Source organism: Macrotis lagotis, chromosome 8 (genome assembly GCF_037893015.1).
Source record: "Macrotis lagotis isolate mMagLag1 chromosome 8, bilby.v1.9.chrom.fasta, whole genome shotgun sequence".
Taxonomy (NCBI): Eukaryota; Metazoa; Chordata; class Mammalia; order Peramelemorphia; family Peramelidae; genus Macrotis; species Macrotis lagotis.
Window position 1 is genome coordinate 137,131,262 of NC_133665.1, and position 14,260 is coordinate 137,145,521.

Here is a 14,260-nt window from a genome sequence, read left to right on the forward strand (position 1 = left end):
TGTATGTTTATATGTGTATATAGTGCATGATCTATTTATGTGTATCTGTGTGTATCTATCTAAACATAAATATATCCACAATACACACATATGTATTTATATATTTATTTAGGCTCACCCTGGAGAGTCATAGACAGAAAGGGAGAGTTAAAGTTACTAAATATGGATGCATATGTAATTAAATCTCCAGGGTGACACTATATAAAACTATGTTAATATAAGCATTTTATATATGACATATTAGATGTACATGCACACATAAATACATGTGTGTGTATTTGTTGTTATTTAGTCCATTATCTGTGTCCAACTTTTCATGACACCATTTGGAGTTTTCTTGTCATAAATACTGGAGTGATTTGCCATTTCCTTTTCAAGCTCATTTTATGGATGAGGAAATTGAGAAAAAAAAATGACTTGTCCAGGGTCATATGGCTAGCAAGTGTCTGAGGCTGGATTTGAATTCAGTACTTTCTGACTCTAGGTCTAGTGCTCTGTCTGCTGCCCCTCTCATATCCTATTATAGCAGTCAATCCTGGCTGCTCCATACAGAAGAAGAGAGGGTCAAAGAGCAAAAGGGACCCTATGATAGCAATTCTAAATTCCGTCAAGCAGGATGAAAGGGACACACAATTTTGAGGAAAAGTTCAATTGAAGAGTAGGGAGGGAGCCCTTAGGGAGAGACTTTAGATATCAAGGTGCAAGGTGCCTGCCTGTTATTGAGGGAATATCATGAACCCAGTTCATACTATGAAGAATGAAGCTCGCACTGTCAGGTCTGCCAGATGTATTGATTTTTGATTGGCTCTGCTTGTTTGTTACAAGGAATGACATCTATTCATGGGGGGAGGGTAGAGTGAGTTAGTGGATAGTAATCTAGAGATAAGGAAAAAAGGGAAGGCAATAATATCAAGAAAACATTTTAAAAACTCAAGAGAAAACAAAGTTTAAGAGGCACAAATACTTTAATATACACTTTAAAAATGCTCAAAATAATTGTTTTGGATACCCGTTCAAAGGAAAATGCTCTAGGAAATTGGGCTTCAAAGGGACATGATTTCAAAATTATTTTTGCTACTGTGTGGAATTGGAATTTATTTTGGAGCACATGCTGTTGTTCAATAATATCTAGCTCTTTATGACCCCATTTGTGGGTTTTCTTTTTAAAAATACTGCATTGCTTTGCCATTTCTTTTGCCAACTCATTTGACAAATGAAGAAACTGAGGTAAGCAGGGTTAAGTGACTTGTTCAAGGTCACACATCTAGTAAGTATCTGAGGCCAGATTTGAACTTGTGAAGATGGTTTTCCTGACTTCAGGTTCAGCACTCTATCCTCTGCACTACCTAACCTCCCTTTAAGTCTATAGCCACCTAATATATCAATAGATAAATAACTAAACATATAGAATACACACAAGTGTGCAAATGTATGTATGTATATATATATATATATATATATATCATATTTAGGCAAATATACACACATATCATATGTAGGCAAATGCCCGGCCTTGAATCTTGGGCTAACTATATATGTATGTATAGATAAGCATGTAAACAATATGATCTCTCCTTTTTTTTAAATTATCCTCATGTGTAAGTGTGTAAGAGAAAACAATTTGATTCCTGTAAAAGGATAAGAATAATATAGGTGAGAGAGTATGGGATTTAAAGTTGAAGTCATAATAGTTCTATGACTGCTTTCCCTCTCTGAGTCTCAATCTCTTTACCTCTGAAATGGAGATAATAACCTCTATCCTACCTACTTCACAGGGTTTCTTTGAGGCTCAAATAAGATAAGTTCTGGGAAAGTGTTTGGAATCTAGCAAATAGTATCTCAAAGTGTTATCATTTTTATAGACTAAGTAGTATAATTCAGTCCCTCCCCTTCACTGTGGGGAAGTTATTCTAAGATTTCAGTCAAAGGTCCAGATTTCTCTCTGACTTCTACTACAACTTTCACTCCTCATTCCACTAACATTCCTGAAGCTCTAAATGTCATTATCATTCTTTAAAACAAACAAAAACACAAAACCCACATGTATCAGAACTCCAATATCCCAATGAAAGTTGATCCTCAACTTCAAAGTTCAATGTTGTCTCCATGAACAATGATTCAGATGATGCTATTGTGTTCAAGATATTTGGATTGGTCTTAAGAGACCTTTTACTATCAGTATTATTGTTTTATGTCATAGAAAAGTCATTCTTGGTCATCTGAAGGAACTGAGTTGTAGAGCCTGAAGAAGAGAAGATGTAGGAGGGGCCGCCATAGTTGTCTTCAAGTTTCTCAAGGGTTGCCATCTTTGAGAGGGATTAGTCCTGCTCCATTTGTCCCCCCCCAAAGGGCAGCTAGGTGATGCAGGGGATAGAGCACTGACCTTGGAGTGCAAAGGATGGGAGTTTGAATCCAGCCTCAGACACTTACTAGCTGTGTGATCTTGGGCAAGTCACTTAACCCTGATTGCCTCACCTCCAGGGCCATTTTTGGTTATCCTGATTCATATTTGTCTACCGAATCTTAGATGCCTCTAGAGGAGAAAGTTAAGGCTGGTGCCTTAGCACAGCATCAATCTCTCAAATCCACTTCGTGTGCTTGTCATGGCATCACTTCTCCTGATGCCATGGTCTTCTTTGAGAATGAAAGACAATACAAAAAAAAGACAAAAAAGAGAAAGACAAAAAAAAACCCAAAACAAACCAAACAAAAAAAAAAAAACATTTGGCCCCAGAGTATAGAAAGAGAAACAATGGGTGGAAATCACAAAGAAGTGATTTCAGGCTTGATATCAGGAAGAACTTTCTAACATTTGGAGTTATTCAAAAGTAAAATTAGTTGGTTCAAGATTTTGTGGGCTCCCCCTTGTTGGAGATCTTTAATCAAAGGCTGAATAACCAGGTGTGAGACTTATAATAAAGGAGAAACTTTTTCCAGATAGGGGTTGGCCTAAAGTGACCATTGAGGTCTCTTCCAATAATAAAAGTTTTCAATTTCATGGTAAATAGAAAGAGTATTGCCTCTGACAGTAGAGGTTCAAATCCTGCCTCTAAATATAGTAACCTGTATGACTTTGGGCAAGTCATCTAATCTCCCTGGATCTGTTTCCCCATCTGAAAAGGATGGATCAGATGGCCTTGGAGGTCCCTTCCAACCTATGACTCTTAATTTGGTTTATAGATTATTAGATCTGGACATGACCATGGAGATATCTAGTCTGACCTACAATATTTAAATTTGAAAGGTCAGACTTCAGAAGTCTTCTATTGCAACCAATATTTTATGGAGAAGAAAAATGCAAGTTGGAAAAGGCTCCTTTCTGCAGAGAGGTAGATTTGCAAATGAATTTGTTTTGCTTAATCTTAGTTGTTACAATGGAAGGTTTTTTGAAGGATTGGGGTAGATTTTTAGAAAGCTAAACATAAAGATGTAAAAAGGGGGAAAGGAATGTCAATGTCAATTTAAAAATATATGAACAATAGTAGAAGGAGTTCAGAAGGGGACAAAGAAAAGTAGGGTAATGTTGATTCTACAGGGATAAATTTAATGTATATCAAAAAAGGAAAGAGTTTAAATATGATATTCTCAATTTCAAATATGATCCTCTTTTTCTATTCCTTTTGCATACAAAACCATTTGTATTTATTGATGGTAGTCAGTTCATAAATTTTTAAGGGAGAAAAAACAGGAGGAAAAGGAAGAAAACAGCAGAAATAGCTGGAGGGCTTATGAAAAAAATGGAATGATTGCTTAAGCCAAATCTCTATGGAGAAGGGAAGGGATGAGATGAAAGATACAAGTAAGGATGAGTCTTGGCAAGTAGTTTTCAAAAATCCTCCTCTGAGAAAAGAAGGATATTACAGAGACTATTGGGCAAAGAACAAGGTAGGATACTAGGTCATTTACTTTAAGACCAGAGTGAAAAGAAGGGCAACTGAGGGAGAGGATAAAAATCCAGCATTTCCATTCTGGAGAATGAGACAGTAAATGAAGAATAAAAAATTTATTGAACTTCATTGAAGGTCTAACTGAAGCTATAAACTCTATTTATAAAGAGTTGTCAACCTATTGGGTGAAATCTGAAGTGAGATCCTATAAGTATCTAACTAAAGTGGAAAGTTCTGTACAGAATCAAAATTAAAAAGAAAAAATTTAAGATATTCTTGCATTAAAATAGAGTCTGCTTGCTGTGCTGAACTTATGGTTCAGTTATAGTGGTTTCTTAAAAAGGTGATGCTTCATTTGGGGGAAAATGTCTCTCTCTCTCTCTTTCTATCTTTCCAATGAAAACTCATTCGTCAAGACTCCAGTACCATCTCTTCCTTGATCCTGAATCTTCTAGCACTTAGTGTCTGAACCACAGAGTTTGCTTGCAACTATATCATGATATAAAATAAGAGTCCGTAGCTTCACACACAAGAAGTGTACCTTCTCCTCGTATTTTCCTGGAAGACCTGAACAAAGGGCTGATCACATACAAAATACAAGCTTCATGGACTGGTTTATTTGAAAAGACAGAAAGACTCCAGTTCTAATCCGGGTCTTAATGGAGGATTACAGGACTGGCGCCCAGTCAAGAGAGTTATGTAAGAACACAAGTCATTAACCCTAACCTTTGACATCTGCATGGAGACATGGAGATAATGCTAAAGTGTGTATGTGTGTGTGTGTGTGTGTGTGTGTGTGTGCACGTGTGTGTGTGCGTGCATGTGTGTGTGTGTGTGTGTGTGTGTGTGTGTGTATTGGGAATGGGGAAAGGGACTGCAATTTCCTCTACTTACAAAAGCCTCTTCTCAGAGATCTCTGACTAGACTGATAGAGGCTTTCTTCTTAATAAGACAGGTCATATCCTGTAATGGTGAGAATCAGAATCTCTTTTCTGGAGAATTGAGCCTCACAACTCCCTTGGGAAAAGTAGCATGAAAACCACATTACAAATGGAAAAAAACTGAGGCACAGAGATATTAAATGGCTTTCCTAAGGTCATTGGGGAAGAGAAAAGACTAAGATTTCACTGGTTTAAGAAACTCCATCTACCAGTGGTGTCATCTGTTCTGCAATTTTTATTAACCAAGACACTCATATAATGTTTAGTGTTATTTATGAACTTAAGTGTGAATAGCATGTTAAACATGATGGTAGGAAGCTGGGTTCACATCATGCTTCAGATGATTACCAGTTGTATGACCTAGGGCAAAGTCTCTTAACCCTGCCCAATCTCAGTTTCTTCATCTGCAAAAATGAAGATCATAGCAATATCTATTTCCTAATTCTGAAGATCAAATGAAATAATCTATTTAAAGTACTTTGCAAACCTTCAAGCATTATAAAATATTAGCTTTAGCATCACCACCACCATCATCATTTGTAGTGCTTTGCCTAAGGAGCTCTCAGCTGCTGGGTGTCAGATGCAGGACATGTGCAAAGTGTTCCCCTACACTTCATGATGTCTCAGCCCCAGAACCATGTGCAAAGGGTTCACAATTTCACTGAAGAGATTAAAACCTAAAATCCACTAGGGAAAAACATGAAGAATATGGACTTCCTGGAATCATAAGCCTGAGTCTTTATCAATTCCTAGGACTGAGAAAGGTATTGGGAGCTAGGCTATATATATCCTTAGAGAACCAATTCATTTCAATTCATGGTTTGATCCCGTGATAGTGGTCCATTAGATCCCTTCATAATTTGGAATCACATTCACTGCAGGAATCTCTTCTTTGCATTTTGTGGACTTGCACATAACAGCTTATATGACCTTTGAAGAAGGTCATACATATGTCATAATCATTTTGCAGATGAGATTCAGAGTGGGGTTAAGTTTTACAAAATTACCAAAGGGTGTTTTGTCATAGACAAAAGTTACAAAACTACCAGCTAGTAATGAAACCAAATCTTGAACTCCAGTCATCTGAAACCCAGTTCAGTTAGGATTCTTTCTATTATATTAAAGCCACAAGGACTCTTTCAAAGACACTGCCATTCCCATAAGGAAAGGGAGAAACTCTTTGGAGACCAAGAGGTTTTAATAGTAAGAAGAGAGGAGACTCAAGTCTTCTTACCTGTTTTTCCTCTAGAGTAAGGTTGGGGGTTCTCACAGGGGCATGGGGTATCCCATTCCTTCTTCCTTTGTTCTCTGGTAAGGGGTGTAAGGGCAGCCCCTTGCACAGCTCCTTCAGGTTAGCCATTTCTAGCAGATACGGAGATGGGCAGAAGCAGCTCCCAGAGGTGTTGTAAGACCGGGTCTTGCAAAGGGAAAGGATAAGAAATTCCAGAACCTCTAGTTTCTAACCTCTTGGGCACTGCTGTGACCTTGGTCACCCACCTCCTTTCCCTCGCTAACACCATTGGCTAACTGGTTTCCCTTGAAAGTGAATCATTCACAGCTATCATTTGGGGCTGGTGATAAGAGAGTTTGCCCAGTTTTGACACTTTTTGCTCAATTGTTTGAGAAGGAATGTCCTATTAACAGATATTCTTAGATACAGCATAAGGAGGATACTTATGCCTAGGAGTATGGCAACTAAAGCCCACCAGGAGTATGGTTCAGGACAGGTGGGATACTCTCTAGGTCTGGGTTTGGCCCAGTTCTAGAGGTATCATTTTTACGTGTTGAGTGTTTCAGGCTTACTTTCCCTTATACAGAGCATCATGGAAACCTCTATTCACAGGGTGAGAGAAATATTTGCAATGCTCTTAATCTCTCTCCACATAGGGAGTGAAAAACCCAAAGGGAGTGAAAAAACCCCAAAACCCCAAAACCCAAAGAGAAACTAGTTCTGTCATTTGGTCCATAGGCTCCAAGAAGTATAATCAGGAGTGTACAGTAGTTACTATGGGTACTAGCAGAAGGACCCTGGAGACTGCCCATTGGACTGCCTCCAGTGCTTTCATTACAATGATCCCCAGTAGATTCTCCTGACTTAAAGCAATTTGAAAAATCATAATCAATATAATTTGGAGGGCATGGGCACTGTCAAAAACCCAAAGAAGCCCAAGAGGGATTGAGCCTCCTGCAAAGTATTTGGAGTTTATAAGTTGAGAGGGGGAGCTTACCTAGGTCCAGGATCTGGTGGCCCCTCGAGGACCAGATGACCCCCCAGGAATTTAACAGAGTGAGAGGATCCCAGTACCTTATTAGGAGCAATTGCTCACCCCCTCCTAGCTCGGTGCTCAGGAAGATGAAGAAATCTCTGACTCAGTTTTTCCCCAGATTTTCCCTTTAGATGGATGTTGCCTACACAATATCACATTTTGGTCCACCTGTTCGGGGAAGTCTCAGGTTCTTCCAGTGTAGCCCATGGGCAATCTTGTCCACATGGACTGGGTTCCATCATACATAAAAGATAATGGTGGCAATTTGACCATGATAATGGGGATGAAATAAAATATTCCATCACTTGAAATCAATATTCTATAAGATCTGGTTCTTTTGAGAGACTTCTACAATATTAGGGACCCTGATAGGGTGGCTATTTAAATTGCAAAAGGGAGACACCACTCTTTCTTCTCTGTTTTCTTAACCAGGATGATGGGGTTCTTAAAAGAGGAATTTGTTTTCACCACCACATCTTTCTTTTCTGATTCTTTCAAAACTCCAAATTCCATTTTCCATAATTCTTTCTATAATTTCAATATAACTCCAATAATACCAATTTCCTTATGTCCTGGCTGTAGATGGGGACCAGAAAGTGGGAATGTCATCAACTATATTGACTAATGGGAGGGAAGGAATCTACTGGGTTCTATTTGACCCTTCCTATTAATAGGGTGGTAATGGATTTAATATAGTTTCCTAGGATTAGATAGGCTTTCAAGAAATCCTGACTGATTATAGGGGCATTAATGGAAGTTATTGTAGTGGAAATTCAATTAATAATGGGAACCTGGATCTTTTCCATCTTATTGCTCATAAAGCTCTCTAGGATCATGAAGGTTGCCTTCATGTAGAAAAAGATTTCCTAGCACTTTGGTAATTTAGGACCCTGAATTAATAAAGGCCAAGAAATGTTTGGTGGTGCATGGGGATCAGTCAACTGTTACAGTAGTAAGAAGCAGAACTGGGGAATACTTGGGAGCAGTCATCTTCTCTGAGGTTGGCATATTGGAGATAAAGTAGAACTCCAAGTTTCCCTTGGTTTTTCCTGAATCTAACCAGTTGGGGGTGCCCAAATCCCATAGTTAATCAGGAAAGCTGGGCTTCTTCAGGTCCATCACTCTAGTGTCTCAGCCTTGCTTCTCCTGTCAGGACTTCAGGAAGGTTTAATGAACTGAGTCCCTTGTTCTCTGGCCCATGGGGCCTTCTGTGAACTGTGTACTATTGATTGTGATCAACCAAGAGGCAAGCTGGGGTTTCTTCCTCAGTCACTGTAGCTACAAAAATGGTGTTGTTGAGATCCCTCATCTTAGAGAATTTCTTGGACTTTTTGGGAAGGCCATCTAGGGCTCTGAGCCAAGAAGCATTTTAAAGTACTAGACAGGATGCTTTGGGATCATCTATTTCCCTTCCTCCACTGTGAGAATCTCGCATGCAAGAAGCCATCCTCAAGGCAATTCAATTTAGGCTTGGGTAGAGGTGGGAATTAGGTGGCATAGTGGATAGAGTACCAGGCCTGGAGTCTGGAAGAACTGAGTTCAAATTTGATCTCAGACACTTACTAGTTGCATGACCCTGGGCAAATTACTTAACCTCAGTTTCTTCTTCTGTAAAATGAGTTTGAGAAGAAAGTGGCAAACCACTCTGGTATCTTTGCCAAGAAAATCCCAAATGGGATCATAGAGAGTCAGACACAACTGAACAAAAAAAGTCAGGTGTGGGGGGGAGGATGCATTTCCATCCTATATCCATTGCAGAAGTGGCTCAGTTGTATTGTTGATTTTAATTTGGGAGGCATCATCCTCCTTAGTCATAGCAGCAGAGAGCATGAACACAAGCAATACCCCTCCAGAACTCAGTCATACCCTTTATATTGCCAAGGGGAAGTGTCTTAACTGCCCAATGGCAATGTGGCTGGGGCAGGCCCTTAGTCCTAGCCTTGGTTTACAGGCTAACCCTTGCTTTCTGTGTTACCTAATCTGCTGTTACCTAGCTGCCAAGATAGGAAAGCAATGGAAAACAGCTGATGCTTCCAAAGGAAAATGCTGGTGTGGTTAGGCTCTATTAGGGAGAAAGTGAAACAAGCAGACTTTATAGAGGGAAAACATTCACAATGTGAGAGGGAGTCAGGGAAGATGGAAACAAGTCAAGTCTATAGTCAAACCCAGTGAATTTTTTTTATAGGATTCTGATCTGGTTAAACAGGACCTGGCTTTGGGGAAAAGGAATAGGGATCAAACACCCAGTGTATGGCACTGGTGCTGATTTATATTGGGGGAGCTGAAGGGAATTGGTGGTTAGTTTATATTCTCACTCCCAATGGTCAGGGAAAGGACTTCTGGTCATTACCGCAAGGCATTACTTTGGCTAGGAGACTGGAAATTTAGGCTTTCCCAGATTCTTTGTTAAAGGCTGTGGTAAGGCTCTTGAGGTCCTTACACATCAAAATCACTTGAAATTTATTGAGTATTACTCTGTATTCAACCTTATGTTTGGTATAAGAAGGTTGTTGGAAGAAGCATACAATATGTTTTAGTTTTTATTTGCATATTTATGAGTTACACATTTTTCTACCACCCTCCCTTCCCCTCCCCCTCCCTTCAGTGGCAAACAGTCTGATAAAAGTTGTACAAGAACATTTATGTTCAATGTATTTACATATTAGTCATTTGTGTAAAAGGAATTAGGACTAAGGGAAAGGAAAGAAAACCATGAGGAAAAAACATAAGAAGTAGTTTGAAAAAAGTGAACTTAATATACCTTCAGATTCTATGGTTTTTGCTTTTTTTCTCTGGATGTGGATGGCATTGTTCATAACAAGTCTCTCGGTTGTCATAGGTTTCTGAACTACTGAAAGGAGCTGTACCCATCATAGTTGATCATCTCACAATGTTGTTGTTAATGTGTACAATGGTCTCTTGGTGTGCAAAATATTTAAAAGATATCCTTACCATAAGAGCTTTCAGTCTACTTGAGAAGAGAGTCATACATACATACATACATGGAAAACTAATTATCCAAATAACAAATAGTAGCCAAAACCAAGAAGTGTCCAACTGGCAGGCCAAAAGCAGTCCAAGATGCCTCAAATTCCTGCAATCCATCCAGATTAAAATATAATTGGGAAATGTATAACAAAAGGCAATTATAATACTACCTAGATGTTAATTTGTGGTTTTCAAAGTCAATATGCATCATACAGGGAACTGTTTCTATTTGAGCTTGATTTCACCAGATGATGCAGTAACTGCCTTAGGAAAGAAGAGGCAAATCCACAACTTTTCATTTTATTGCAGGATTGGGAAACAGACTTAAGGGATGTGGGAGAAGTAGGTATAGTGGGAAAAGCATCAGACCTTGAGCTAGGGGACCTAGGGACTTATCCCATCTCTATTTGCATTAAGCAGTTATGATGAAATCATTCTATCTCAGTATGTCTAAGTTTGTCATATTATTTCAGTAAATATTGGTGCTTTAGTAAAAGTTAATGATATAAATGGCACAGTGAATAGAGCACTGGTCCTGGAGTCAGGAGTACCTGAGTTCAAATCCTGCCTCAGACACTTAATAATTACCTAGCTGTGTGGTCCTGGGAAAGCCAATTAATGCCATTTGCTTTGCAAAAACCTAAAAAAAACTTAATGATAACGGGAAGGATAATGCTTGAGGGAATAAGAGATTCAAAGGAAGGGTTTTTTAAAGAGTGGATGAGACCTAATTATGACTGTAGGCATTAGGGAAGGAGCCAATAGATAAAGCTACAACTCATTTGCAATTTAATTTTGTCCCTTTGTATACCATGTTTTGGTGTCATTTAATTAGTATCAAGTGTGATTAATAAAATATTGATGCATAAATATAATTATAAATATGAATGAGTTATTAACATTTTAAGAGCATCAGTAATGCCAAGATATGAGTTTCTGATTATAATTAAATAGGTCTTTGGCAATATCAAATTCAATTTCTTCCCATATTTCTTTTTGTTTTTTGCAAGGCAATGGAGTTAAGTGACTTGCTCAAAGTCACACAGCTAAAGTAATTATTAAGTGTCTAAGGTCAAATTTGACCTCAGGTCCTCCTGACTCCAGAACCAGTAGTCTATCCACTGTGCCACTTAGCTGTCTCCCTTTTCCCATACAGATTGAAAGTTAGGTCAACATCAACAAAAATCCATCTAGCATTCAGATCACAATGATGTAGATTACAATCTTTCCATTAATACTGTCTTCTTCATGGAAGGATTTGCATGAACTGATGCTGAGTGAGATGAGCAGAACCAGAAAAACACTGTACACCCTAACAGCAACATGGGGGTGATGATCAACTTTGATGGACTTGCTCATTCCATCAGATGGACAATTTTGGGCTATCTGAGATGGAGATTACCATCTGTATCTAGAGAAAGAATTGTGGAGTTTGAACAAAGACCAAAGACTATTACCTTTAACTTAGAAAAAACAAAACAAAACATTATCTTATTATGTAATTTTGCTATCTCTTATACTTTATTTTTCTTCCTTAAGGATATGATTTGTCTCTCATCACATTCAGCTTAGATCAATGTATACCATGGAAACAATGTAAAGACTAACAGAATGCCTTCTGTGGGGGGTGGGGGGAGGGAAGCAAGACTAAGGGGGAAAAATTGTAAAACTCAAAATAAAATCTTTCTTTAAAAAATACTATCTTCTTCATTTCTTATCCATGTCATATTGTCCACAGTTGTCCATACGGTCCCCTCATCATGCTAGAGTGATCTTCCTCTGAACATGCTTTCTTTGTTCTATGGATAACAGCACAGCTCAGTGCTGACCAGATTATCAATCAATCAATAAGCATCTTTTTAAGTTTCTGCTAAAATGCCAGGCATTGCATTAGGATGCAAAGACAAATGTGAAATAATTCCTGCCCTCCAGGACTATCTTTCCTTTTCTTTCTTTCTCTCCTCTTTCTTTCTCCTTTCCTTCTTTTTCTCCTCTTTCTTTCTCCTTTCCTTTTCTCTCCTCTTTCTTTTTCTTTTTCTCTTTCTTTCTTCCTTCCTTTCCTTCTTTCCCTCCTCTTTCTTTCTCCTTTCCTTCTTTCTCTCCTCTTTCTTTCTCCTTTCCTTCTTTTTCTCCTTTCTTTCTCCTTTCCTTTTCTCTCCTCTTTCTTTTTCTTTTTCTCTTTCTTTCTTCCTTCCTTTTTCCTTTCCTTCTTTCTCTCATCTTTCTTTTTCTCTTTCTTCCTTCCTTCCTTTTTCCTTTCCTTCTTTCTCTCCTCTTTCTCTCCTCATTCCTTTCTTTTGCCTTTCTTCTATCTGCCTATCTATCCCTCCATCCACCTATCCTACCTTATGCTATGCCATCCCATTCTATCCTTTTGTGTCATCTCCCATCACCCCAACCTAACTTGCCCACTGCCTTCTGTCGCTCACACTTCTCTGCTGACATTCTGTCTGAAAATTCTTCTGATTCAGTTTGACTGGTAGAGGACTTCAGCTTATTCTCTCTTACCCCAAGTATGTCTTCATACCCTTTGAGAGCCTGGACTGACCAGTGATTTGCAGTCATCCCCATTCATTTGAAGAATATTGGGACCAAATATAGCCATCCTTCACCTGGGTCCAGCTCTGCCAAGGGTGGGGGTGTAATCAGATTCATAATCCTTGATTTTCCAAACTTGGAATTGTTTTCTGAAGACCCTCCCCAGCTCTAATAGTCTATGATTCTCTGATTGATTAGATCATAGGCAGTCATGGGCACCCTGGGACTCGCCCTGATCTTGTTTCTGGAATATCCAATCTCTGGTTAGATGGCTTCTGCCAACCAGGGAGAGGGACCAGATGATGTAGGGAAGGCATGTCTGATGAGGGAGAAGCATTGACAGAGGGAGCTCCTGAGCCAATTTCAACTCGATTTGAGTGGAGACCCTAGGCAAGGGAGTGGCGACCCCCACGTGCTGGACAGTTACTCTAAAGGGCAGGGGGGTGACCCCCACGTGCAGGGCATTTACTCTAAAGGGCCGGGGGGGGGCGACCCCCACGTGCTGGACAGTTACTCTAAAGGGCAGGGGGGCGACCCCCACGTGCTGGGCATTTACTCTAAAGGGCAGGGGGGGGCGACCCCCACGTGCTGGACAGTTACTCTAAAGGGCAGGGGGGCGACCCCCACGTGCTGGGCATTTACTCTAAAGGGCAGGGGGGGCGACCCCCACGTGCTGGACAGTTACTCTAAAGGAGCCAGCGGAGTGCCCCAATGTCGACTGGCAAGCCGCAGGCTTTATTAGAAGCCAGACTGAGCCGAGGGAAGGAACCCCTCCCTGCAAGATCGGAAAGGGGTTTGGGGGCGGGGGAGCTCTCCATCACCAAGTACCAAAAAGGGGTCTGTGACTCAGGGAAATAAGGTCACTTTGCCCATCCCTCCTCCTCCTCCAAGCTGTCTTCTCGGGTTGCGCTGATCTCCACCCCCTTCCCCAAAGCTCAGTGCTGGCAGGCCTGGGAGCCCGAGGCAGGAGGCCGGACAAGGCCCTTTTCAGCCTCTGTCCCTCTCCCTCCCCCGGCCGCCACCCCCATCCTCTGCCCTCTTTGCTGGCCGGGCACTGGAGGAAGCCCCGGGAGGAGCGCAGAGCGCGCAGCGGGCGCAGGGGAGGCGGCTCGGGCTGGCCTTGGCTGCGCAGCCCTCCAGGGCCAGGGTCCCTCCCCGGCCCTAAGACACCGGTACCCGTTAGCCAGGAGCTGGGGAGAAGGTGGTAGGAGGCGGGCGAGCCCGACCCGGGCGCTGATCTCCCTCCCCTCTGCACGTCTTGCCTCTCCTTGCTCAGCTTCCCAGAGCGCGATGCCTTCTCCTGCCCACCAGTGCCCAGCTAGCGGCTGAAAAAAGTGGAAAGGATGGCCCGGCCGGCTGCCCCGTAGTCCTGAAGAGGGGGTCCGGGGCTTGCCGGCTCGGAGGTGCAGCGGGGCAGCCCTTCCAGCAGTCATGGGCACCCTGGGGCTCGCCCTAGTCTTGTTTCTGGAATACGCGATCTCTGGCACCGGGGAGGCAGGTAAGGATGGGGGCACACCGGCTGGGGTCAGGGATGCGGAGAGGGGGCAAGAGGATGAAGTCAGAAATCCCCCTTTGTCGGGGGGATAAAGAAAGTTCTAGTAAAGAGAGAGAAAGAGACAGAAACAGACAGGGAGAGAAA

The 14,260-nt window shown here is 41.1% G+C and overlaps 2 protein-coding genes across 3 annotated transcripts in view; one reads left to right on the forward strand and one right to left on the reverse strand.

Moving 5' to 3' along the window:
- UROC1 (urocanate hydratase 1) overlaps positions 1 to 6,282 on the reverse strand; it is a 47,350-nt gene extending 41,068 nt beyond the window's left edge. The window contains exon 1 of the mRNA XM_074198458.1: positions 6,063 to 6,282. Within this exon, the coding sequence (XP_074054559.1) occupies positions 6,063 to 6,188 (126 nt within the window). The 5' untranslated portion in view covers positions 6,189 to 6,282. The remainder of the gene's footprint in view (positions 1 to 6,062) is intronic.
- Positions 6,283 to 13,689: 7,407 nt separating this feature from the next.
- Positions 13,690 to 14,260, forward strand: part of LOC141496209 (netrin-4-like) — a 56,278-nt gene continuing 55,707 nt past the window's right edge. The window contains exon 1 of one of the 2 annotated variants that reach the window (XM_074198460.1): positions 13,690 to 14,119. In XM_074198460.1, coding sequence (XP_074054561.1) covers positions 14,053 to 14,119 — 67 coding nt within the window. In that variant the 5' untranslated portion in view covers positions 13,690 to 14,052. The remainder of the gene's footprint in view (positions 14,120 to 14,260) is intronic. The other variant, XM_074198459.1, reaches the window with a different exon arrangement.